This window comes from Pristis pectinata, chromosome 14 (assembly GCF_009764475.1).
Source record: "Pristis pectinata isolate sPriPec2 chromosome 14, sPriPec2.1.pri, whole genome shotgun sequence".
NCBI classification, from domain to species: domain Eukaryota; kingdom Metazoa; phylum Chordata; class Chondrichthyes; order Rhinopristiformes; family Pristidae; genus Pristis; species Pristis pectinata.
This window is the reverse complement of record NC_067418.1, coordinates 49,614,142-49,641,122: the sequence shown is the minus strand read 5'-3', so window position 1 is coordinate 49,641,122 and position 26,981 is coordinate 49,614,142. Positions and strand designations below refer to the sequence as shown.

Here is a 26,981-nt window from a genome sequence, read left to right as displayed (position 1 = left end):
TCGGGAAAGCAGCCAACATAATCAAGGACCCCTCCCACCCCAGACAGTATCTCTTCTGCCCACCTCCCATTGAGGAAGTGAAGGGTTAAGAATTGCAACCATACCTATAACTGGCAAACAAAATATATATATATGCACTTATATTTCTTTAGCAAGGACTAGCAAGCTGCTGACCCACTAGTTAGGTTGGAATGTTAAGTATGTTAACTGCCTTTGTTTCGGAAAACGGACCATTCCGATATGTCAGACGGTGGCGATACTGAGTGTAATTAACATCGAGGTGAAGACTTGGTCTGAACAATGAAGGGTGATACCTGCCTTTGAAAGCCTTGATTATAACTCAATTACACTAAGACAAAAGGTGTGATAGCTGCCTCGGGATCTCTATAGCTTGATCGAAACTCGCGGCGCCGTTTGCATGGGATGTGTGACAATTCCTGTATAAATGTCTGTCTGCCCTTTGTTCGGGGAGAACTCGGGAAGCGACTCTTAGTGAGTGCTGAAGAGAATTCTCCTAGCGGTGCACTGCTAATAAAGGTATTTGTTTGAATCGACCTCGTGGCACTGTGTTATTTACAGCGGACGGGAAGGGAAATTGATTTCTGGACGACACCATTGGGCAGAAGATACAAAACATGCACCACCAGGCTCAAGGACAGCTTCTACCCCACTGTTTTCAGACTCTTGAACGGACCCCTTGTACGCTAAAGATGAACTCTTTATCTCCCACTCTACCTTCTCATGGCCCTTGCACCTTGCTGTCTACCTGAACTTAGAAACATAGAGGGCTATGGGTCAGCCTAGTAATTTCTAAGGTAGGGACATGTGGGGCAGTAGATGTGGCTAAGTTGTTTTTACCTTGGTGGGTGAGTCCAGGACTAGAGGCCACAGTCTTAGAATGAGGGGGTACCCATTTAGAACAGAAATGAGGAGAAATTTCTTTAGCCAGAGGGTCATGGATTTATGGAATTTGTTGCCACGTACAGCAGTGGAGGCCCGATCATTGGGGGTGTTTAAGGAGGAGATTGATAGGTATCTAATTAGCCAGGGTACCAAGGGATATGGGGAAAAGGCCAGGAATTGGGGCTAGATGGGAGAATAGTTTAGCTCATGGTGAAGTGGCGGAGCAGACTCGATGGGCCGAATGACCTACTTCTGCTTTGTCTTTTGATCTTGTGATGTTCGGCACAACTTTGTGGGCCGAAGGGCCTGAATTGTGCTGTAGGTTTTGAATGTTTCTAACTGCACCTTCCCTGTAACGGTAACACTATATTCTGCATTCTGTTTTTCTTTTTCCCACCTTGATGTACTCATGTATGTTATGATCTGTACGGATGGCGCGCAGACAAAGGCTTTTCACTGTATTTTGGTACATGTGGCATTAATGAAGCACAAAACTCCCCCTCCAACACCAGGGGTATCAATGGCGCCAGATTTAAAGGGAAGGGGCAATTAAAGGGGAGTGTCAAAAGACAAAAAAAAGACCAAACTGTGGAAAGGTTCAGGAACACGGGAGTACCACCACCTGTAGGTTCCCCTCCAGGTCACACCCAATCCTGACTCAGAATTAAGAGAAAGATCTCGTACAGGAGTGATGGATTTGTAACGTGGATCTGCACAGTTTCACGGCAGTGGAACAGCCGACTGTGCAGCAGACCTTACCATTTGACCAGTGCCCCTTCCTCGGACACCTCCAGCTCGAACTCCACCCTCTCGCCCACCATCACTGCCTGATCCTCTAGCGGCTGGACGATCAGCACAGGGAGCTCTGCCAGGGAAAGCAGAGGGGGGTCAGCACTGGTACGGTCAATGCCCAGACCCTGCTCCTCCCCCACACACCCCACCCTCCCCATAGACCCCTCCGCTACAGACCCCACCCCCACACACCCCAGCCTTCCCAGAGACCCCTCCGCTAGACTCCACCCCCTCAGACCCCACCCTCCCTATAGACCCCTCCACTACAGACCCCACCCTCCCCCAGACCCCCCGCCACAGACCCCACCCTCCCCATGGACCCCTGCTACAGACCCCACCCTCCCCCACAGACACCACCCTTCCCATAAACACCTCCACTACAGACACTACGAGGCCCAGGTTCAGGTGGTTTGGGGATGGGGTGGGTGTTAAGTATGGGTGGGGGTCGTGGTGGGTGTTGAGGGTGGAGTTTGACCCCACCCTCGCTATAGACCCCTCCGATACAGACCCCACCCCCACAGACCCCACCCTCTGCATAGACCCCTCCACTAAAGACCCCACCCTCCCCCAGATTCCCCGCTACAGACCCCACCCTCCCCCACAGACACCACCCTTCCCATAAACACCTCCACTACAGCCACTACGAGGCCCAGGTTCAGGTGGTTTGGGGATGGGGTGGGTGTTGAGGGTGGGTTTTGAGGGTGAAGATGGGGTGGGTGTTGAGTGTGGGTGCTGAGGGTGGGTGTTGAGGTTTGGGGGTTGAGCGTGGGGATTGAGGGTGGGGGTTGAGGTTTGGGGGTTAAGGTTTGGGGGTGGGGTTTGAGGTTTGGGGGTTGAGGTTTGGGAGGGGGGTCTCTCCGCACCCCGTACAAAGAGCTCGGTGATGCTCTTCTCCTCGCCCACCACACACTGGTAGGCCGCATCATCCGCCAGCGAGCAGTGGTTGATGGTCAGAATACGCTTGTTTCCAACGTTCTCAAAGATGAACCTGTCAGAGAGAGAGAGAGAGAGAGAGAGAGAGAGAGAGAGAGAGAGAGAGAGAGAGAGAGAGAGAGAGAGAGAGAGAGAGAGAGAGATGGGTGGATGGGAGAGGTATCACCCCCGCCTCCCACCCCTCCAATGCCACCCGACCCCCACCTACTTCAAAAGGGCAGCAATCATACCAGTGCCCAAGAAGAGCTGGGTGAGCTGCCTCAATGACTATCGCCCAGTAGCCCTCACATCTACTGTGATGAAGAGCTCTGAGAGGTTGGTCATAGCTAGAATTAACTCCTGCTTGAGCAAGGACCTGGACCATCTGCAATTTGTCTAACGCCACAACAGGTCTACAGCGGACACAATCTCACTGACTCTCCAATCGGCTTTGGAGCACCTTGACAACAGCAAAACGTGCGTCAGGCTGCTGTTTATCGATTACAGCTTGGCGTTCAACACCATCATCCCCTCAGTACTAATCTGGGCCTGGGCCTCTGTGCCTCCCTCTGCAAGTGGATCCTTGGCTTCCTCATCAGGAGACCACGGTCAGTGCGGATCGGGAGTAACATCTCCTTCTCGCTGAAAATCAACACAGGTGCACCTCAGGGATGCATGCTTAGCCCACTGTCTCTACACTCGTGACTGTATGGCTAGGCACAGCTCAAATGCCATCCATAAGTTTGCTGATGACACCACTGTTGTTGGCAGAATCTCAGATGGTGATGAGGAGGCGTACAGGAGTGAGACAGATCGGCTGGTTGAGCGGTGTCGTAACAACAACCTCGCACTCAACGTCAGCGAAACCAAGGAATTGATTGTGGACTTCAGGAAGGGGGAGTCGGGAGAACACTCACCAGTCTTCATTGAGGAGTCAGCAAGGTAATGTTCATGGGTTCATGGACCGTTCAGAAACCTGATGGTGGAGGGGAAGAAGCTGTTCTTGAATCGCTGAGTGTGGGTCTTCAGGCTCCTGTACCTCCTCCCCGATGGTAGTAATGTGAAGAGGGCATGTCCCAGGTGGTGAGGGTCCTTAATGATGTATGCTGCCTTCTTGAGGCACTGCCTCCTGAAGATGTCCCCGATGGCAGGGAGGGTTGTGCCCGTGATGGAGCTGGCTGAGTCTACAACCCTCTGCAGCCTCTTTCAATCCTACGCATTGGAGCCTCTAAAAGGGTGAGCAGTTTCAAGTTCCTGAGTGTCAACATCTCAGAGGATCTATCCTGGGCCCAGCACATTGATGCAATCACGGAGAAGGCACGCCAATGGCTCTACTTCGTTAGGAGTTTGAGGAGATTTGGTAAGTCGCCAAAGACTCTTGCAAATTTCTACAGATGTACGGTGGAGAGCATTCTGACTGGCTGCATCACCGCCTGGAACAGAGGCTCCAACGTGTAGGATCGAAAGAAGCTGCAGAGGGTTGTAGACTCAGCCAGCTCCATCACAGGCACAACCCTCACCGCCATCGAGGGCATCTTCAAGAGGTGCTGCCTCAAAAAAAGCTGTATCCATCATTAAGGACCCTCACCGTCCTGGACATGCCCTCTTCATGTTACTACCATCAGGGAGGAGGTACAGGAGCCTGAAGACCCACACTCAACAATTCAGGAACAGCTTCTTCCCCTCCGCCATCAGATTTCTGAACGGTCCATGAACACTATCTCGTTATTCTTCTTTTGCACTATTTATTTATTTTTGAAACTTATAGTAATCTTTATGTCTTGCACTGTACTGCTGCCGCAAAACAACACATTTCATGACATGTGTCAGTGATAATAAACCTGATTCTCAACCACCGTCCTCCCACAAACCCAGCAACACTCCCAAACACAGTCCCCAACTGTACCCTGACTCACAGATACCATCGCCCCAATCTGACAGGCATGTAGCAAACCACACTCCCTCCACAAACACACACGCACGCACTCCACAAACGCACATGGAGTCTGCACGCCCCAGCTTCCTGGTACCTGAGTTCTCTAGGACCAGTCTCCTCTCTGGGGATCTGGGGATCAGGAGCAGGGGTAGGTACATCACTGACCCTGCAGCCTGTTCACCACTCAGTCAGATCACGGCTGACCCAGTCTTGGCCTCAGCTGCCCCCACCTCCTGCCCCACACCCCTTGACTCCCACTGCAGCTGAAATCCATTGGTCTCCGCTGGGAATATAGTCAACGACTCCGCCTTCACACCTCTTTGAGAGAATAAATTCCCCGTATCTCTGCGTGGAACAGATGATCCTTTATTCTGAGACATGCCTGCCAGTGTCCACTCCACCAGTGCCCCTCACAACGTCACACGTTTCAATGGGGTCACCTCTCATTCTCGGATACTCCGGTCAGTGAAGCCGTAACCTGTTCATACAACAACTCCTCCATCCCAGAAACAATCCCGTGAACCTTCTCTACACCGTCTCTTTCTCCAACAACGAGACCTAAACTGTCAGCAGCACTCCAAGTGGGTCTCACCTGCGGCCGGAAAAGTTGCACTGGAACTTCCCAATGTTTGTACGCCATCCCCCTTGCAATAAAGCCCAACCAACCATGAGCCCCCCTCACTACCTACTGTCCCTGTACGCTAATGACGTGCTTCCTGTCCACGGACCCTGATCCCACAGTCCTGTCCACGGACCCTGATCCCACAGCACAGCAGCGTTCTACTGTCCCTCTCCACTCACACAACTTTCTGCGTTTCCCTTCTCCCTGCCAAAGTGGAGATCCCAGTGCAGGGAATGGACACTGAGTGCATTCACCCACCCACCCCCACACCCCCCGCTCCCCCCCAGAGACACGGGCAGCAGCGGCACGGTGTGTCACATACCACACTCACCAGGTAGCAGGGAAGGGGAGGGGAGGTGGAAAGGGGATGGAGGGAGGGAAGGAATGGGAGAGAGGGGAGAGGGGAGGAAGGGAGAGAGGGGAGGGGGAGGGGGAGGAAGGGAGGGGGGAGGGAGAGGGAGGGGAAGGGGAGGAAGAGGGGAGGAAGGGAGCGGAGGAAGGGAGAGAGGGGAGGGGGAGGGGGAGGAAGGGAGGGGGGAGGGAGAGGGAGGGGAAGGGGAGGAAGAGGGGAGGAAGAGAGAGGAGGAAGGGAGAGAGGGGAGAGGGGAAGGAAGGGGGAAGAGAGAGAGGGGAGGGGGAGGAAGGGGGAGGGGGCAAGAAGGGAGAAGGGGAGGGGAAGGAAGGGGGAGGGGGAGGAAGGGAGAGGGGGGAGGGAGAAGGGGGAGAAGGGGGGGAGCGGGAGGGGAGGATGGGAACAATATACCAGTATACACAAAGCTAATGAACAGACAGGAGTGACATACTTGCTGCATCGATGGTCGGATTAGAGCCAGTCGGGGGTCCGACGCACGTCGGAGCAGTGAGAGCAAGAGACAACGAGAGAGAGAGAGAGAAATTAGGAAGTGACACAATGCTGACAGGCTGACCCCCTCCCCTTCAACCTCGCCGTACCCAAAGCATCACAGCACAACCTCCTCGATACCAACGACTCTTCCCCCTCCCCAAAACACACCTGGTCTGACACTCCACGCTCCACACACCCCCCCACTGTGACAGGCCTTCCCATCACCCCTACTCCCATCTCCCAGTGTTCGTTCCCCAGCTCCGCCTCCCCCCCCCCCCCACCGTGAGGTCCCTCACCACCGCCTGCTCCTCCCCTACCCCCACCGGTTCCTCACCTGCCGCTGACCTGGATCTCCTGGCCGTTCTTCATCCACTTCACCTCGGCGTTGGGGTCGGCCAGTTCCACCACCAGCTTCATCTTCTGGCCCTTGTCCACCTGGTAGGCCGTGTCCAGCCTCCTCAGAAAGGCTGCAGGGGGAAGGTCTGGTGGGAATGGCCCGTTCACTGACACCCCCAACCCCCACACTGACCCCCCCCCTTCACACACTGACCTCCAACCCTCACAAGCTGAACCCCCCCTTCACACACTGACCTCCAACCCTCACAAGCTGAACCCCCCCCTTCACACACTGACCTCCAACCCTCACAAGCTGAACCCCCCAACACTGACCTCCCCCACTGACCCCCAACCCTCCCACACTGACCCCAACCCTCCCAACAATGACCCCCCTACACACTGACCCCACTACACACTGACCCCCTCCTCCCACATCGACCCTCTCCTCCCACATTGACCCCCCCAACACAACCCCAACCCACCCACACTGACCCCCACCCTCCCACAATGACCCCCCACTGACCCCCCTACACATTGACCCCCCCCCTCCTCCCACACCGACCCCGACACACTGACAACCCCAACCCTCACACGCTAACACCCCCACCACACCGAGAACCCCCGTACTGAACACCCCCTCCACTCCGACTCCCGCACACTGAACACTCCCAACCCCCCACCGACCCCCCCACACTGAACACCGACCCCCCCAACCAACCCCTCACACTGAACACCGCCACCCCCACACTGACCCCCCCACACACTGAAACCCCTACCCTGCCCCCCCACACTGCCTCCCCCATTGACCCTCTCTCCCCTTCACATACGGACCCTCCCCACACCGACCTCCCAGCCCCCAACCCCAGCCTGACCTCCACCCACTGACCACCCCCACCACTGACACCCCCCCCACCGACCTCCCATCCCCCCACACTGACCACCTCCCCCCGCCACCCGACACACCGACCTGTACTTTTCTTCTCCTCCTTCTTCATGCGTTTGAGCCGTTTCAACATGCCGCGCAGGTCGGTGATCCCGTACTGGAAGGCAATCTTCTCGTACTGGGAGGGCGGCGCCTTCTGCAGGATGTCCCACACGTCCACCTCCGGCCGTACCTCCACCTTCACCTCCCTGGGGCACACGGACACCGTCACTCAGGGGGAGGGGGCAGAGGGAGGGAGGGAGGGAGGGGCAGAGAGAGGGAGGGAGGGAGGGGCAGAGAGGGAGGGAAGGAGGGGCAGAGAGAGAGGGAGGGGCAGAGAAGGAGACAGGGAGGGAGAGGGGGTAGAGGGAGAGGGAGAGAGAGTGAGGGAGGGAGGGGCAGAGTGAGGGAGGGAGCGGGAGGGGCAGAGTGAGGGAGGGAGGGGGAGGGGCAGAGTGAGGGGCAGAGAAGAGAGAGTGAGGGAGAGGCAAAGGGGGAGAGGGAGAGAGGAGGAGAGGGAGAGAGGGAGGGGGGGAGAGGGAGGGGGATGGGGGGAGAGAGAGGGAGGGGGGGCAGAGGGAGGGAGAGAGGGAGGGGGGAGAGGGAGAGGGAGGGGGGAGAGGGGGGGAGGGGGGGAGAGGGGGGGGAGGGGGGGGAGAGGGAGGGGGAGGGGGAGAGGGAGAGGGAGGGGGAGGGGGGAGAGGGAGAGGGAGGGGGAGGGGGGAGAGGGAGAGGGAGGGGGAGGGGGAGAGGGAGAGGGAGGGGGAGGGGGGGAGGGAGAGGGAGGGGGAGGGGGGGAGAGGGGGAGGGAGGGGGAGGGGGGGAGAGGGAGAGGGAGGGGGAGGGGGGGAGAGGGAGGGGGAGGGGGAGGGAGGGGCGGAGGGAGGGAGAGAGGGAGGGAGGGGCGGAGGGAGGGAGGGGGAGGGGCGGAGGGAGGGAGGGAGGGAGGGGCGGAGGGAGGGGAGGGAGGGGGCAGAGAGAGGGGAGGGGGCAGAGAGAGGGGAGGGAGCAGAGAGGGAGGGAGGGAGGGAGAGGAGGAGGGAGGGAGGAGGGAGGAGGGAGGAGGGAGGGAGGAGGGAGGAGGGAGGGAGGAGGGAGGAGGGAGGGAGGGAGAAGGTGGTGGGGGATGGTGGAGGGAGGGAGAGAAGGAGGAGGGAGGGAGGAGGGAGGGAGGGGGCAGAGAGGGAGGGAGGGAGGGAGGGGGCAGATAGAGGGGGGGCAGAGAGGGAGGGGGGCAGAGAGGGAGGGAGGGAGGCAGGGAGGGAGGGGGGGGTGGAAGGAGGGAGGGAGGAGGCAGGGAGGGAGGGAGGGAGGGGGCAGGGAGGGGGCAGAGAGACAGAGGCAAAGAGAGAGAGGGAGGGGGCAGTGATGGAGAAAAGGAGGGGCAGAATGAGGGTGAGGGAGATAGGGAGCAGTCAGAGAGAGAGAGAGGGGGAGAGAAAGAGAGAGGGGGGAGAGAGAGTGAGTGAGGGAGGGACAGAAAGAGAGAGCGAGAAAGAGAGGGAGAAGGGCAGAGAGAGAGAGGGAGAGGGAGATGGAGGGGAGAGGAGAGATGGGGAGAGGGGAGAGGAGAGATGGGGAGAGGGGAGAGGAGAGATGGGGAGAGGGGAGAGGAGAGATGGGGAGAGGGGAGAGGGGAGAGGGGAGAGGGGAGAGGGGAGGGATGAGATCACTGGGGGAGTGGGCTTACCCTCTGATGAGTGGGACCAGGAGGTGTACAGGGTTGGGGCAGGGGTGCCAAGATCAGAAGCGCCGACAGAGGTTCCGGGATGAAAACAGAAAACCATGAGTCTGAAATGAATCCACATGACGAAGGAGAAAGAACACAGCCCCTGCTGGTCCCAGCACACAGAACCGGGCCTCAGTGACCATGGGTGAACCTGTCCTTAACACCGCCCACAATCTCTTCCCAAATAAAATCCTAAAAATCACATGTGCATCGAAACACACAGTGAAATGCATCTTAATTTTTTTAAATTTTATTTACAGCACGGTAACAGGCCCTTCGGGCCCAACGAGTCCGCACCGCCCATTTCAAACCCAATTAACCTACCCGTGCGTCTTTGCAATGTGGGAGGAAACCGGAGCACCCGGAGGAAACCCACGCAGACACACGGGGAGAGGGTACAAACTCCTTACAGACAGCGGTGGGGATCGAACCTCGATCGCTGGCACTGTAATAGCGTTGTGCTAACCACTATGCTACCGCGCCGTACCGTACTCTTTTGCGTAGAGTGTTCTGGGGGCAGCCCGCAAGTGTCGCCACGCTTCCAACGCCAACATAGCACGCCCACAACTTCCTAACCCGTACGTCTTTGGAATGTGGGAGGAAACCGGAGCACCCGGAGGAAACCCATGCAGACACACGGGGAGAACGTACAAACTCCTTGTAGACAGCGGCTGGAATTGAACCCGGGTCGCTGGCACTGTAACAGCGTTGTGCTAACCACTTTGCTACCGTGCCTGCCCTGGCTGGTCAGTGTCAGGTGCTGCCCACTGAAGAGCGGTGAGACTTACACGGCTGGGAGAGTGAAGGGGTCAGGAAGAAGATGGTGGCCTTGACCCCAGAATCACCCCTCCTGCGCAAAGGGGGAAAAGAATCGGACAAGGAAGGAAGGGCCAGCCCCTTCTCACAACAGCCACTAATCCTCTCTCAAATCCCTGCAGGCTGTCCTGCCTGTTCTTCAAGAAAGACAACCCTCCACACCGCCCCCCACCGCACCCCACCCCCAGATCCAGTCAGGGAGACTATCTCCGAGCTCACCTCTTCTTCAGGAGGGCGCTGAAGTCCAGCTCTCCGGCTTCCTTTCCCACGTCGGTGCTACTGCAGGGAGAGATCAGGGGGCAGTTAAAAGGTCGGGATGGTGCGGCCTGGGACACAGCTGCTCCCATCCCCTGAGCATCGGCTGACCAGTCAGGGAGAGCTCGCAGTGCTGCTCACACACTCCGCCTGATCTGTCCCACCACACACTCCCAGGGCAGGGGCAGTGTAGAGGGAGCTTCACTCCGTGTCGCACCCATGCCCTGGGAATGAGCTTGAACCTATGTCTAACCTTCTCTGGGTCTGTTTGGGAACAGTGTAGAGGGAGCTGCGTGGGTGCAGCCCCTCTCCGCCTATCTGAAGGGGCTGCTGCTCAAGTTCTGGCCGCACGTCAGCCCCACGCTGATGATCTACAGTCACCGTAGATCAGCAGCGTGGGGCTGAAGTGCAGCCACGGAGTGAAGCTCCCTCCACACTGTCCCAAACAGACCCAGGGCAGGATGGCATGGGTTGGACACGGAGTGAAGCTCCCTCTACACTGCCCCTGCCCTGGGAGTGTGTGGTGGGCCAGTGTAGAGACTGTGTGGGACACTTGGCACATTGTTCATTGTGCCTCAGCTTCAAAATACCTACCGACCTCATAACACCAAGCTCGGAAGTGTGTACCGCGTACAGCGACACAGTACACACTCTACATTTGGAGCCTGTGTTTGAAGGTGAAAGCAGATATTTAGAGAGATATTTATTTATTAGTCACATGTACATCGAAACACACAGTGAAATGCGTCTTTTTGCGTTACTGAGAATTTGCTGGGGGTTCACGTGCCGGATGGCGGTGTGTGAGCATGGATTAGAATTCCACAGGAATTGTGCAGTGGAGGGCAGGAAATCCGGTGGAGAGGGGTGAAGGGGGTGGGAAGGGAGTTTAGTGGGACGGAGAGGGGGCAATGGTGACAGGGAGGGGGAGTAGAAATGGGGAGACGGAGAGGGGGAGTAGAAAGTTGGTGGGTAGGAGGGGGGAGGTGAGGAAGTGTTGGTGGTGAGGGAGGGGTGGGCAGGCAGGTACCGAGTGTACGTGAGTTACTACAGTGGCTGCGTGGTCATCATGAGCACTCCATCACGCCCCAGGTTTGGAACATGGGAGGAAACCGGAGCACTCATGCAGACACACAGGGAGAACGTACAAACTCCTTACAGTCGGCGGCCGGAATTGAACCCAGGTCGCCGGTGAAGGTCTGCCTTAGGGTGAGTTTGGAGGCATCCCCCTGATCCTCTCTCCCTGCCCCTCACTGTAATTTAAAACGCACCCTCTTTCCGAACACTTCCCAGTTCCCATGAAGGGTCGTCAACCCAAAGCGCCAACTCCCGTCTCTCTCCCCAGATGCCACTTGAGGCTTGCCCTGCTGCCTTTTTCAGCACAGGGTGCCCTGCGCTGGTCACAGCTGTGTGTGCTTGGCTCCTTGCACTCTGGCCCACATTCCTGATGGCTGGTGCTAAAGTGTTAATCCCTCGCGGGCAAGCCAGGCACAGGACACAGGCGTTGGTGTTAATGAGTCAGCAGAGTCTGAATAAAACAGGCCAGGGGCCTGTGCCAGGTGGACACACAGCGTGGGCGCAGCTGCGTGACCTTGCAGCGTTTACTGCCTGATTCCCTCCTCACAGTGCTGAGGAGGGAGGGAGAGGGGATGGGCGAGGAGGGAAGGAGAAAATAGAGGAAGGAGGTGGAGAAAAGGGGAGGGAGGAGGTGGACAAGGGAGGGGGGAGATGGACGAGGGGGGAGATGGAGAAGAGGTGGAGGGGAGGGGGTGGAGAAGAGGGGAGAGGATGGTGAAGAGGAGAGGGGAGGGGGAGGGGGAGGGGGAGGGGGAGCAGTTGTTTCCTTTCGAACATCCGCCTGTGGTTTGGGTCTAGGTGAGGCTGTTGATCGGAGGTCGTTGGCGGTCGATACGGAGCAGCTCACCTCGGGGTCTCGTTCCTGAACCGGTAAAGGGTCCCGTGGACCCTGCCCCCTACCCGTCCCATGGATTACCCCCTACCCGTCCCGTGGACCCTGCCCCCTACCCGTCCCATGGATTACCCCCTACCCGTCCCGTGGACCCTGCCCCCTCCTGGGGCACTTTGTGCTCCTCCACCGAGGACAGGTGGTGGGTTTCTCTGAAGGGCCACATGTGGGGAAGGGAGGGTATGGGGGAGGGGAGTGGGGAAGGGAGGAGGGGGAAGGGAGGAGGGGAATGGAGGAGGGGGAAGGGTTTCTTCACTAACAGACACAATGACTGAATAGTGAAAGTGCCGGATGGCGGTGTGTGAGCATGGATTAGAGTGCCACGGGAATTGTGCAGTGGAGGGCGGGAAATCGAGTGGGGAGGGGTGAAGGGGGTGGGAAGGGAGCTTAGTGGGACGGAGAGGGGGCAATGGTGACAGGGAGGGGGGAGTAGAAATGGGGAGAGGGAGAGGAGGCGTAGAAATTTGGTTGTGGGGGTGGTGGGGGGGTGAGGGAGTGTTGGTGGTGAGGGAGGGGTGGGCAGGCAGGTACCAAGTGTACGTTAGTTACTACAGTGGCTGTGTGGTCATCGTGAGCACTCCATCATGCCCCAGAATCCAGCCCTGTCCCAGAACTCCAAGAGGTGGGAGAGATTCTGGGATCTCCGTTTGAGCAGATCAGAGCCCCAGCTTCTTAAAGGGGCCACAACCTCGGCCAGGGGGCAAGTGGCCCCCATGGGTGTGCCCACCATCGGCCAATCAGGAGGCGTCAGGCTGAGGTTGAGGAGGGGTTGGGCTGCTCCCCTTTAAAGGGGGTCCTCGAGCTCTGCTGCAAACAGTACTACCTGCCGCTGGTCCTCCGCCGCCCCTGGGCTCCCACCGACGACAGGCTCCTAGACGGGTGGTTCGAAGCACAGGTTAAAACGTCTCCGCGAGGCGGGCCGCTGGGATCGAGTCCGGGGAGGGGCACTGCACCTGGAATCCCACCACGCAGATTGGCCCCCGACTGATCCCTAACCAGGTCAGGCGACTGACCAAACGTGGGCGAGCAGGGCAGGTACAATGGGCAGCTGTGCAACTGAAGGCTCTGGTCGCCCTACAGGTGGGTGGGTGGGTGGAGGGGGCTGTGATGGATAAAGGGAACCAATAGACCCCCACGTGGACAGACAGGTCACCGCTGCCCTGTTGGAGCGAAGGACAGAGCCTCCCAATGTAGCGGGACTCAGCACGGCCTGTGTGGGGGACTGCCCACATTAACCACTGCCACAGCACCAATCGCCGGGCCACAAGGGTGTGACAGTACAGGAGACCCCTGGGGAGGTAGAGACCAGCCGCGTCTGGGTCTCAAGAGAGTCGGGGCAGTGGGCGGTCCACGGTCCTGGGCCATCTGCTTTGTTAAATCAGGTTTCAACAGCTCAGATTAACAGAGGATCACTTACGTGCGTCTGAACTGAGACAGAATGTCTAATTCCTCTTGCATTGGTGCATCTGGGGTTAGAACAAGCCAAAGTTAATATACAGACAACAGGTACAAATCTGCTCCAAGGACGTACCATTCCCAGACTCGTTCCGTGCCTTCACCCTCTCCTTAATCACCTCCAGCCCTTCCGTTCCGAGCGGACTGCGCTGCCTCACAGCTCCATTGACCCCGGTTCGATTCTGACCTCCGGTACTGTCGATGTGGAGCTTGCACGTTCTCCTCCCTGCGTGGGTTCCCCCTGGGCGCTCTGGTTTCCCCTCACGTCCAAAAGGCACGTAGGTCGGTAGGTGAATCGGGTCGCTGTAAATTGCCCCCCTATGGTGTGCAGGATGAATCTGGGGAGAGTTGATGGGAAGGTGGCGAGGATAAATTGGGATGGGGGGTGTTGGATTGGTGTAAGTGGGTGCTTGAAGGTAGGCACAGACTCGGTGGGCCAAAGGGTCTGTTTGCGTGCTGTTTGACTCTGTGCCTGTGTCTGTCAGTTCCAGTCTCTGACACGTGACCTAATTAGGCACAGGACGGTTGAAGAAGGTGGCCCATCCCCTTGCTGACGGTTCGTTTCACTGTACCCGCCTACTCCCTCAGCTACTGTTGTGGAACAAATCTCCCCTCCTGAGGGAGTGCCTCGCCCACACCAGTTAGAAACATAGAGAAACTACAACACAATTCAGGCCCTTCGGCCCACAAAGCTGTGTCGAACGTGTCCCTACCTTAGAAATTACTAGGCTTACCCATAGCCCTCTATTTTTCTGAGCTCCATGTACCTATCTAACAGTCCCTTAGAAGACCCTATCGTATCTGCCTCCACCACCGTTGCCGGCAGCCCATTCCACACACTCACCACTCTCTGAGTAAAAAACTTACCTCTGACATCTCCTCTATACCTACTCCCCAGCACCTTAAACCTATGTCCTCTTGTGGCTACCATTTCAGCCTTGGGGAAAAGCCTCTGACTATCTACCTGATCAATACCTCCCATCATCTTATACACCTCTATCAGGTCCCCCCTCATCCTCCATCTCTCCAAGGCCGAGTTCCCTCCGCATTCCAGGCAGCATCCTTGTAAATCTCTTCCGCACCCTCTCTACGGCTTCCATATCTTTCCTGTAGTGAGGCGACCAGAACTGAGCACAATACTCCATGTGGGATCTGACCAGGTACCTATATAGCTGCAACAATACCTCCCAGCTCCTAAATTCAGTTCCCCGATTGATGAAGGACAATACACCATATGCCTTCTTAACCACAGAGTCAACCTGCGCAGCCGCTTTGAGCGTCCTATGGACTTGGACCCCAGGATCCCTCTGATCCTCCACACTGCCAAGAGTCCTACCATTAATACTATATTCTGTCGACATATTTGACCTTCCAAAATGAACCACTTCACACTTATCTGGGCTGAACTGCATCTGCCACTTCTCAGACCAACTTTACATCCTATCTATGTCCCTCTGTAACCTCTGACAGCCCTCCAAACTATCCACAACACCCCCAACCTTCGTGTCATCCGCAAACTTACTAACCCACCCCTCCACTTCCTCACCCAGGTCGTTTATAAAAATCACAAAGAGTAGGGGTCCCAGTACAGATCCATGAGGTACACCACTGGTCACCGACCTCCACTCAGAATACGACCCTTCAACAACCACTCTTTGCCTTCTGTGGGCCAGCCAGTTCTGGATCCACACTGCAATGTCCCCTTGGATCCCATGTCTCCTCACCTTCTCCATAAGCCTCGCATGGGGTACCTTATCAAAAGCCTTGCTGAGATCCATGTACACTACATGTACATCTTCATTCAAATACCTCGCCCAACCCCTCGGGTGACTCTGAGCTCCATCACTCACCGGATTCCTGGTGTGTTTGCCAGAATGAACGGTACCCTCAGCCACATTTATAGCCTTTCAGACTCAACACTGAGCTACAGCTTCAGGGCACTGAATATAGCAGCTGGGACGTCATGGTGCAGTTGTACAAGATGTCAGTGAAGCCGCACTTGGAATGTTGTGTTCAGCTTTGGTCGCCCTGCTGTAGGGAAGATGCCATTAAGCTGGAAAGAGTGCAGAGGCGATTTATGAGAATGTCGCTGGGACTCAAGGGCCTGAGTTAACAGGGAGAGCTTGGACAGGCTGGGACTTTATTCCTTGGAATGTAGGAGACTGAGGGGTGATCTTATAAAGGTGTCCAAAATCATGATGGTGAATGCACATATTCTTTTTCCCACGGTTGGGAAATCGAGAACTGGAGGGCATAGGTTTAAGGTGAGAGGGGAGAGATTTAATAGGAACCCAAGGGGCAACTTTTTCCTCCACACAGAGAGTGGTCCGTATATGGAATGATAAGATAATTCAAGACAAGATCTTTATTAGTCACATGTACATCGAAACACACAGTGAGATGCATCTTTTGCGTAGAGTGTTCTGGGGGCAGCCCGCAAGTGTCGCCACGCTTCCGACGCCAACATAGCACGCCCACAACTTCCTAACCTGTACGTCTTTGGAATGTGGGAGGGAACCAGAGCACCCGGAGGAAACCCACGCAGTCACACGGAGAGAACGTACAAACTCCTCACAGACAGAGGAGGGAATTGAACCCGGGTCGCTGGCGCCGTAATAGCGTCGCGCTAACTGTTACGCTACCGTGCCTGCCCATGAACTGCTAGAGGAAGTGGTTGAGGTAGGTACATTGACAACATTTAAAAGGCACTTGGACAGGTAAACAGATAGGAAAGGTTGAGAGGGATATAGGCCAAATGCGGGCAAATGGGACTAGCTTAGATGGGAATCTTGGTCGGCATGGTCCAGTTGGGCCGAAGGGCCTGTTTCTGTGCTGTATTACTCTATGATAGAACCATTGCCCCCACTGTTTGGGCAGCAGCTGCTGGTAATGTCCCATCAATATCTCAAGTTGCACCTTACCTACTTTTGCCATCATCCTGTCTCTCATCTCTCCAGTCTCAGTGTAGCGGTTAGCGTAACACTTTACAGCGCCAGCAACCCGGGTTCAATTCCCCCCGCTGTCTGTAAGGAGCTTGTACGTTCTCCCCGTATGTCTGCGTGGGTTTCCTCCGGGTGCTCCAGTTTCCTCCCACATTGCAAAGACGTACGGGTTAGGAAGTTGTGGGCGTGCTATGTTGGCGCCGGAAGTGTGGCGACACTTGCGGGCTGTCCCCAGAACACTCTACGCAAAAGATGCATTTCACTGTGTGTTTCAATGTACATGTGACTAACAAAGATTCTTCTTGTAGCTCTGCTCCAGACTTTGAAAGTCAAAAATACTGCAGAAATTGGATTACGGACAATGCTGGAAACAGCCCCCTTTAATCCGTCTGGTCTCACCCTCACCCCACCACAGAGATTCCTGATGTCCCATCCATTGCTTTGCCGCCCCGCGACTGAAAACCAACTTGATTTTTCTCTTTCCCAGTTCTGACGAAGGGCCTTCAAATTGAAACTTTATCTGTTTCTCTCTCCACAGATGCTGCCTGACCAGAGGCGGTGCCTCAAGAAGGTGGCGCCCATCACTGAGGTCCCTCACCACCCGGGACGTGCCCTCTTCGCGTTACTACCATCGGGGAGGAGGTACAGGAGCCTGAAGACCCACACTCAACAAATCAGGAACAACCCTCTGCTATCAGATCTCTGAACGGTCCATGAACACTACCTCGTTATTCCTCTTTTGCGCTATTTATTTATTTTTGTAACTTATAGTAATCTTCATGCCTTTGCACTGTACTGCTGCCACAAAACAACACATTTCATGACATATGCCAGTGATACTACGCCCGATTCTGATTCAGAACATAGGACTATGCAGCCCAGAGACAGGCCACTTGGCCCACCATGTCTGTACCGACCCTCACGCCAAATTAAACTAATCCCATCGGTCCGTGCGTGGTCCGTATCCCTCCATTCCCTGCCTGTGTCTGTCTGAATGCCTCTTAAACGCCTCTATCGTACCTGCCTCCACCACCATCCCTGGCAGCCTGTTCCAGGCACCCACCACTCCCTGTGGAAAAAAAACATTTGCCCCACACATCTCCTTTAAATTTTTCCCCTCTCACCTTAAAGCCTCTAGTGTTCAACATTTCTAACCCGGAATAAAGATTCTGACTATCCACCCTGTCTACGCCTCTCATAACTTTATATACTTCTGTCAGGTTGCCACACAGCCATCGACACTCCAGAGAAAACAACATAAGTTTGTCCAACCTCTCCCGATAGCTGGTACTCTGTAATCCAGGCAGCATCCCGGTGAACCTCTCCTGCACCCTCCCCAACACTTCCACATCCTTCCTAGATTCGGTTTTCACCTCTGGACTTTCCTTTTTATCCCTCTCTTTCTTCTCCCAATTTCTCTTCCTCTGCAATCCCTTAACCTGATTATATCTCTGGTATTTCCCAGTGCTGACCTGAAGCAACCCAGCACCTCTACTTCCTCAGGAGGTTAAAGCAATTCAGTTTGTTCCCTTTGACTCTCACCATCGATGCACCATAGAAAGCATCCTATCGGGATGTATCACGGCTTGGTACGGCAACTGATCTGCCCAGGACCACAAGAAACTGCAGAGAGTTGTGGACACAGCCCAGCACATCACGGACACCAGCCTCCCCTCCTTGGACTCTGTCTTTACCTCTCGCTGCCTTGGTGAAGCAGCCAGCATAATCAAAGACCCCACCCACCCGGGACATTCTCTCTTCTCTCCTCTCCCATCAGGTAGAAGATACAGGAGCCTGAGGGCACGTACCACCAGGCTCAAGGACAGCTTCTACTCCACTGTGATAAGACTATTGAACAGTTCCCTTATACGATGAGATGGACTCTGACCTCACGATCTACCTTGTTGTGACCTCGCACCTTATTGCACTGCACTTTCTCTGTAGCTGTGACACTTTACTCTGTACTGTTATTGTTTTTACCTGTACTACATCAATGCACTCTGTACTAACTCAATGTAACTGCACTGTGTAATGAATTGACCTGTACGATCGGTTTGCAAGACAAGTTTTTCACTGAACCTTGGTACGAGTGACAATAATAAACCAATACCAAGCGATAATTGGTTCTCTCCCTGCAGAAGCTCCCCAACCTGCTTCCCTCTCCCTCCAGTTTTTGGTTACTTTTATTTCCGCCAGCCTCTGAACCAGCCTGGGTGAAGCAGGCTTGTTCCTAACCAGGCACAGGTTGGGATGACGGTCCCATTGGCCTGCAATGGAGTAGCGAGAAGCTCGGCATGAGGCCCCTCCTGCAGACAGGGGGTGGGGTGGTGCGGCAGTTTTTGGGGATATCTTGCTCACCCTCACCTTGAACGGCCAGCTCAAAGTTGCAGCAATCGAACTTGTCCTTGTCATTCACTTCACACCGGTATCCTCCTGCGTCACTGGGCTTTGCCTGCATGATGTGCATCTCAAAGGTGTAAACCTGTGGGGGATGGTGGGCGGGGGAGTGTGGGAGGAATAAAACAGGAGAGGGAGTAAGCAGCATGAGGACTGCATAAGATAATAAGATAAGATCTCTTTATTAGTCACATGTACATCGAAACACTCAGTGAAATGCATCTTTTGCGTAGAGTGCTCTGGGGGGCAGCCCGCGAGTGTCACCACGCTTCTGGTGCCAACATAGCACGTCCACAACTTCCTAACCCGTACGTCTTTGGGATGCGGAAGGAAACCGGAGCACCCGGAGGAAACCCACGCAGACACACAGGGAGAACGTACAAACTCCTTACAGACAGTGGCGGGAATTGAACCCGGGTCGCTGGCGCTGTAATAGCGTTACGCTAACCGCTATGGGGGCAGGTTCACCACCAAACCCGGTGACGTGAGAGGCCTTTCATCCGTTGTACTCCTCATACGGACGTGGGCGTGCTGAAAGTCACGCACGTCCCAACCTGCTGTCCTCGGGCTCCTCTGGGCTGCCCCAGAGGAACCTGCACCCTCAGCCCCACCGCCACACTGTATGTGACACGAGGAGGTGCGGAGGTTGAGCACCCACGGGCTCCTCCGCCCTTCCACAGCTGACGGTCCTCTGCCCACCATTGGTCTCGGAGGGGAAGGCGCCACTGGCGATTGGCTGCGCCGGGGAGGCGGAACTGTCCGTCACCAGCAGTGGCGAAGGGAGGGGGAGGGGCTTCACTGGGATGCACGGCTGAGGGAGTCACCATTGCTTGGAGACGAGGGGATGTGTCACAGCGTTCACCATTTCCACCAGTGCAGATCATGAGTGGGTGTATGAGTGCGGTAGGGTACAGCAACCATACACACTGGGGGAGAGGGATGAACACAGGGGAATAGTTACTGGTTCCCACTGACCAGGGGAAGGGGTTACTGTTCACCGGTGACTGGGGGTGGGTTACAGTTCACTGCTGACGGGGGCTGGTGGGGAAAAGAGGTTACCATTCACTGCTGACGGGGTGGGGGGGGGAGGGGTTGCTGTTCACCGGTGACCAGGGTGAGGGGGAGGGTTACTGTTCACTGGTGACCTGAAGGGGTGGGGGTGGGTGAAGGGGTTACAGTTCACTGGTGACTGGAGAAGTGGGGGGGGGGGGGGGGGTGGTGAAGGGGTTGCTGTTCGCCGGTGACCTGGGGAGAGGGGTTACCGTTCACTGGTAACAGCGGGGAGGACATGGGGTGGGGGTCTGGTGGGTGTTACTGTTCACCGGTGACTATGGAGGGGGAGCTTGATACCTTGGTATTCCGATCGAACGTTTCCTTCAGCTGTAGGTGTGCTCCAGTTTTACCAGTGAGATCCATCCACTTGCCTTTGAACCATCTGACGTTGGGCTTCCTCAGGATGTTGGCGCCCATCACCCTGGTGACAAAGGTGATGTCCGAACCTGAACGAAGGGAACAACACGAGGCCAGTCAGTGGCAGCCGAGAGCTCTCCCCAACCCCTGCTTGGGGTGATCACGGAAGGGCCGATTTGAGTGGGCACTGAGTGTGCGAGCGGGAGGTCCGAGGTGCTCCTGGGAAAACGCTGGAGTCCCTTACCAACCATCACTGTTCCGGATTGGGGCCTCTCCACGAACAAACCGCCAGCGGCTGCCGGGTTTATCCCTTCATCTCTGGTTTCTTGGGCCGTGCCGCTGCCTGCGGGAGTCGGGATCTGCTCCGTGCCGTTTTCCCGCAGACCCTCCCCTGCGCTCTGGGTTTCCAGAGCTTCCTCTCCTCCTGGTGCTGTCTCACCATCGGCTGCTGCCAGCTTCTCCCCGCTGGGTGCTCCGGGAACGGTCTCTGCAGAGGAATGGAAGGATCGGAATCAGGTTCGTTATCGCTGACGTACGTCGTGAAATTTGTTGTTTTGCAGCAGCAGTACAGTGCGAGACATAAAAACTACTATAAGTTACAAAAATAAGTCAAATAGTGCAAAAGAGGAATAACGAGGTAGAGTTCATGGGTTCATGGACCGTTCCTAATTCCGATGGCGGAGGGGAATGTTTCAGGAACGTTGACTGTGGGTCTTCAGGCTCCTGTACCTCCTCCCTTATGGTAGTAACGAGGAGGGCATGTCCCGGGTGGTGAGGGTCCTTAGTGATGGAAGAGTTGTAGTCCTTTCCACTGGGATCTCCAGAAGGGTGATCAACGCACTGAAAGTAGAAACATCCGGAGATCTCCTCTCCACCAAGTTACCCGGGCACCAAGCCATCCAGGTGCCTAGTGACTCGGTCACCTAGTGACCCGGGTGCCAAGTAACCCAGACGGCGCCTCTAGGTTAGCAATGGTTTGATCGGTTAACTGTGGAGCAGATATTTCCACCAAGGATGGGACAGGTGGAGTATAATGTGGGGTCGAGGAGGAAAACTCGGCAGAGTATTTTGAAACCAGCGAGGTTGGACATTGTTGGTGTGCGGCAGGACCTGGCTTTATTATCAACCTTCCCCATTCGTCCTGGTAGCTTTGTGAATTCCCACCCCCTGGTGCCTCTCTTCCTGATTGGTATTGGTTTATTATTTTCACTTCTACCGAAGTCCAGTGAAAATCTTGTCTTGCATACCATTCGATCAGTTCATTACACAGTGCAGATACATTGAGGTAGTACGGAGTAAAAATAATAACAGAATATAAAGTGTCACAGCTACAGGGAAGTGCATTGCAAGTAGACAATAAGGTGCAAGGTCAAACAAGGTGGATTGCGATGATGCTGGAGGAACTCAGCAGGCCAGGCAGCATCTGTGGAGAAAAGCGGGCAGTCAACATTTCAGGTCAAGACCCTTCTTCAGGATTGGGTCAACGTTTCGGGTCAGAACCCTTCTTTCAGTTCCTCCAGCGTTTTTCATCTGGATATTCCAGCATCCACAGTCCTTTGCCTTTGTTCCCACTGAACTGTACAACTCTCCATGCCTCCTGGTTAAGTGTCAATCACCGCATGCCTCCCATTCCGCTGGCCTGTTGTTGCTGTCTGCACTCATTCCCGACATTCACATGCACCTGTGAACATTGAAATATCGCCCTGGATGCCTCATCCACATCACTGACATCCCATCTCCAAAGGGCAATGGTCCCAGCACTGACCCTGGGACGTCACTGCTCCCTGAAAACAGCCGCTCTCCACTCTTATCAGCTTCCTGTTCCTCAGACAACGAGGATGACCACGCCAACTGCCACACAAACAAGCTACCTGGACCCTGGAGGGGAATCCCAGCCACTAACCAGCCCCTCAGGTAACGTCCCGAGGCAAAGCTCCCTCGTCCTGCCTCTCTGGGTGTACCCGACAGTCCAGACCCACATTAGGAGCTGGGCAAACAGCATAAGCCTCCCTTGGAAATTCCTCGCATCCCTGAACCCCGACAGAACCTTTGCGTAGTGACCGCAAGTGGGGCGGGAAGTCTCCGAGCCGCAGTGTGAACTGACCATCCGAGTCTCCCTCCCCCCTGATGACAGGGCCGAGCTATAAACGGTCATCGTTTGATCTAGGAATAACAGGCGGCTGCATTCCGGCACATGTTACTCGTCACCGTCCCCTTGTCAAGAGCCCTCTCGGCTTCTCAGAACAGCCACACATTCCAGTCACCTTTCCCTCCTCCCCTTCACCACCCCCCACCCCCAAGTTGTCCCCATTCCTTCAGTCACCAGTTAATCTTTTGGAAGTTATTATTGAACCAGCTTTCAGCACCCTGTCAGGAATGCATTCCAGCTCGTCATCCAGAACTGGCCTCCTATCTCACTGCTCTTTCTGCTGGTTTTTTTTTCCCTGTAACTGCACAGTATCTCCTTCAGGGAGAACTCTGTGCTGCGAAATCCCTTAACCTAGGGGCAGCACGGTGACACCGTCAGTGGAGCCACTGTCTCACAATTCCAGTGACCTGGGTTCGTCCCTGACCTCGGCTGCTGTCTGGTGTGGAGTTTGCACGTTCTGTCCCCCTGCGATCCCGTGCGTTTCCTCTGGGTGCTCCGGTTTCCTCCCACATTTTAAAGACGCGTGGGTCGGTAGGTTAATTGCCAATGAAAATTGCTCTTAGTGTGTAGGTGAGTGATAGAATTTTGGGGGGGGGGGGGGGTGGAATTGATAAGATATTTATTTATTAGTCACGTTTACATCGAAACACACAGTGAAATACGTCTTTTTGCGTTGCTGAGAATGTTCTGGGGAGCAGCCCGCAAGTGTCGCCACACTTCCGGCGCCGACATAGCATGTCCACAACTTCCTAACTGGGAACGTGGGGGACGATCCTGATGCGGAGTCTCGACCCGAAACGTCAACTGCCCCTCTGCGGACGCTGCCTCACAAGATAAGGGAGCAGAAGTAGGCCATTCGGCCCATCGAGTCTGCTCCAAAGAAAAGGAAAAAAGAAAAAGAAATGAGAAATTGGGGGGGGGGGGAAGCGGGGGGGCCAAAAAAAAAAGAAAAAACCTAACCCCAATTTCCAGCCTTATCCCCATATCCCTTGATACCCTGACTATTTAGATATCTATCTATCTCTTCCTTAAATGCCTCCAATGATCTGGCCTCCACTGCTGTACCTGGCAAGGAATTCCACAAATTCACCACCCTCTGGCTAAAGAAATTTCTCTTCATCTCTGTTTTAAACCTGTACCCTCTAATTCCAAAATTGTGCCCTCTGGTCCTGGACTCACCCACCAAGGGAAACAGCCTAGCCACATCTACTCTGTCCACTCCTTTCAATATTTTAAATGTCTCTATGAGGTCCCCTCTCATTCTTCTGTATTCCAGTGAGTACAGTCCAAGAGCTGACAAACGCTCATCATACGTAAGCCCTTTCATTCCGGGAATCATCCTCAAATCTCCTCTAAACCCTCTCCAACATCAGCACATCCTTCTTAAGATATGGGGCCCAAAACTGCGCACAGTATTCCAAATGAGGCCTCACTAGTGTCCCGTAGAGCCTCATCAACACTTCCTTACTTTTATACACTACCTCTCAAAATGAATGCCAACATAGCATTCACTTTCTTTACCACTGATCCAACCTGGTGGTTAACCTTCAAGGTACCCTGCACGAGTACCCCCAAGTCCCTTTGTACTTCTGTACTTTGAATTTTCTCTCCTTCTAGATAATAATCTGCCTGTTTATTTCTGTTTCCAAAGTGTACAACTGCACATTTCTCAACATTGAATCTCATCTGAGTTCCTTGAGCGGTTTGTTTCTTGCTCCAGATCCCAGCACCTTGGAGGCTACGCCGTCTCTGGAATAAAATGGGTCGGGTCTCGGATGGGTGCTGATGGCCAGCTGTCCCCAAGCTGTGTGACCCCTGACATCTTTCGTGAGCTCAAGCCCCGTCTCTCCCTATGGCTGAAGAGCTTCATCCCACCCCACCACCCCCATTCCCCCTCAGCAAGACATTGGGAATGTGGCCCCAGCCAGGGTTCTACAACACACTTGGCACATCATGGTAGGCACAGGGTGAGCCAAAGGGCCTGTTCCCATGTTCGATCTTCTATTTTTTTTGTGCTCTAGATTTTATTCCCCAAAACCTTGGACCCCTTTGTCATTTTAACAGTTTGTCTTGCCACCTTTAGACAGGCTTCCACCCCAGTCTCTCCATTGCTGGAACTCCTCTTGTGATGGGAGAGTTCTCTCCTCCAGGCTCTGCCCCTGCCACCGGTTTATCCCCTGCATGGGCTGGCCGTGTTCTCCTGGTCTGTCGGCTGGGTTCTCGCCAGGGATTCAGGAGGAACGGGAGGAGGGACGGTGGGGGGAAGGGGAGAGGGGGGACTGCAGAAGGGAGGGGGCAGGAGGGAGAGGGGGACTGCAGGAGGGAGGGGGCAGGAGGGAGAGGGGGGACTGTAGGAGGGAGGTGGGGGGAGAGAGGGGAGAGGGGGGACTGCAGGAGTGAGGGATGGGGGAGATGGAGGGGTGGGGAAGGAGAGGGAGAATCCCTCCACCTTTAACCAACAGTGACACAACAGCACGTTCTCCCCTTCCAGCCCATGAACAGTCCTGACACAAGACCCAGGGAGCCACCCTGCCCCACCTACCGAGCGTCAGCCCGGCAGAGCTGGGCAGATGTAGGGTACGCAGGTGCAGATAGAGACCCCCCCCACTTTTGGTCTCTGAACCTCCCCATCCCTTGGGGAAGAGCTGGGGAGGGGCTGGCCCAGAGTGAATCTCCCTCTGCACCGCCCCCTGACATGTTCCCAGGACAGAGGTGCGTCCAAAGGGCAGGGGGTGCTCCGCAGTGTTACATCAGTGAGCCAGCTGGGGCTTCTGCAAACTTTTCCAGGGCATCTTTTATTCCCCCCACCCCCCACCAGGGAATCTCCTCGTCTGGCTTTTCTTTCCAGATCATTTGCAGATTCAGAATCTTAAACAGCTCAAGGTTTGTCCTCCGGCTCCTGGGTTGTCTGGGACGTGCCCTGTGACTGAGGCTAGCTGGCAGGGTCCATCACCAGGCAAGGTGACAGGTCAGGGGGGAGAGGGGGAACACCCCAGCCCTTTCCCAGTGAGATCACCGCACCCACCCCACCCCACTGACCTGGCTCTTTCACTTTCAGCTCGAACTTGACCTTGGAGCTGCCCGCTATCACCGCGTAGGTCTTGGCGTCGAGGCCGGACACCTTGTGGATGGTCAGGGTGTGCCTGTTCTCCTTGGCTGTGATGGTCCATCGGTCGCTGGGCCCCATGTCCACCCCGTCCCGCTGCCACCTCACCTTGGACACCCCCTTCTCCGTCTCCGCCAGGAAGACGGCATCACTTCCCACGTCCACCACCGCACTCCGGGGCTTCTTGGTGAACGAGGAGGCTGCGGGGAGTGGGTGGGAGACACAGTGAGGGCTCAGAGCAGGGACCACCCACACCCCCGACCCACACTGGCAGCACCACAGCCCACCCCACCTCCCCCACACAATGTACACCCCACCCACCACACCCCACACCTTGCACACCCCACCCCCCCCACACAATGTACACCCCACCCACCACACCCCCACACTGCATACCCCACCCCACCTCCCCCACACAATGCACACCCCCCACCCTGCCCATTCTCAGCACACCCCCACCACACGCCATACTCACCACCACGCCACCCTTACACCGCTTCCGCCCCCCCCCCCCCCCGACTGGGCACCGGCGACCTGTGGGAGGGGAGGGGAGGGGAAGGGAGGGGTGGGGAGGGGCGCGCCGCCGGCTCCAGGGAGGGGCCTCTGCTCCACCTCAGCCCGACACGAGGCGATACACAGGGGGAAACGGGGGGGGAGGTCTCCCTCCGGCTCCCGCTGCCCAAACACTCCCTGGTCCCGGGACATCCCGTCTCCTCTCTCCTCCCCCCCCCACCCAAAACACATTCACACCCCTTACACACGCGTTCACACCCCTTACACACAGACACAACCCTTACACACGCACCTCACACCCAGGTTCACGCCCCTTACACACTCGTTTGCACCCACACACACCTACTTACAGCCCTTACACACTCGCACCCCTTGCACACACACCGCTCACACAAACACACTCCCACACACACACTTACCCCCCCCCCCCCACACACACCCACCCCCTCCCGTCTCCCACCTTTCCTCCCAGGTTCCGGCATCCTGCGCTTGTTCCCCTCCGGACCCTTGTGTCCAGATGTCCGGTGACCTGGTGCCTGGTGTCCGTATCCCGGTGTCCAGAGATCCTGGTGTCCGGTGATTGAAGTCCCGGTGTCCTGTTACCCCGCAGGTCCGGTGTCCAGATGTCCTGGTGTCCGTGTCCCAGGTCTGGTGTTCAATGTCCTGGTGCCTGATGTCCGGTGTCCAGATGTCCGGTGTCCAGATGTCCGGTGTCTGATCTCGCCCTCCTCTCCCCCGCACAATAACCTTGGGGGTCTGACTGGCGAACATTTAAAGGGGAGACGGCGCACGTCACGGTGTATCAGCAAACTGGAGATAGGTTGCAGGCAAGGACGAAAGGGCGGGCTGAGAGACAAGAGAGAGACAGAAATAGTCACAGGGGCACGGGGCAGAGATAAACCAGAGACATGTACAGACAGTTGAAGAGCAGAGGTCGGCAGAGGAACACAGGCAGAGGAAATATTTCAGCTCAGAAATA

The 26,981-nt window shown here is 55.8% G+C and overlaps 1 protein-coding gene across 1 annotated transcript in view; it reads right to left on the bottom strand.

Annotated features, from left to right (window-relative positions):
- The window catches only part of mybpc3 (myosin binding protein C3), a 62,794-nt gene extending 36,074 nt beyond the window's left edge, over nucleotides 1–26,720 (bottom strand). The window contains exons 1-13 of the mRNA XM_052029716.1: nucleotides 26,463–26,720; nucleotides 25,423–25,689; nucleotides 20,479–20,721; nucleotides 20,175–20,323; nucleotides 18,792–18,909; nucleotides 13,448–13,496; nucleotides 10,032–10,091; nucleotides 9,168–9,172; nucleotides 7,313–7,498; nucleotides 6,344–6,476; nucleotides 5,969–5,971; nucleotides 2,559–2,683; nucleotides 1,663–1,768 (exon numbers count right to left, since the gene is read on the bottom strand). Of these exons, the coding sequence (XP_051885676.1) occupies nucleotides 1,663–1,768; nucleotides 2,559–2,683; nucleotides 5,969–5,971; nucleotides 6,344–6,476; nucleotides 7,313–7,498; nucleotides 9,168–9,172; nucleotides 10,032–10,091; nucleotides 13,448–13,496; nucleotides 18,792–18,909; nucleotides 20,175–20,323; nucleotides 20,479–20,721; nucleotides 25,423–25,689; nucleotides 26,463–26,484 (1,466 nt within the window). The 5' untranslated portion in view covers nucleotides 26,485–26,720. The remainder of the gene's footprint in view (nucleotides 1–1,662; nucleotides 1,769–2,558; nucleotides 2,684–5,968; nucleotides 5,972–6,343; nucleotides 6,477–7,312; nucleotides 7,499–9,167; nucleotides 9,173–10,031; nucleotides 10,092–13,447; nucleotides 13,497–18,791; nucleotides 18,910–20,174; nucleotides 20,324–20,478; nucleotides 20,722–25,422; nucleotides 25,690–26,462) is intronic.
- Between the last annotated feature and the right edge of the window lie 261 nt (nucleotides 26,721–26,981).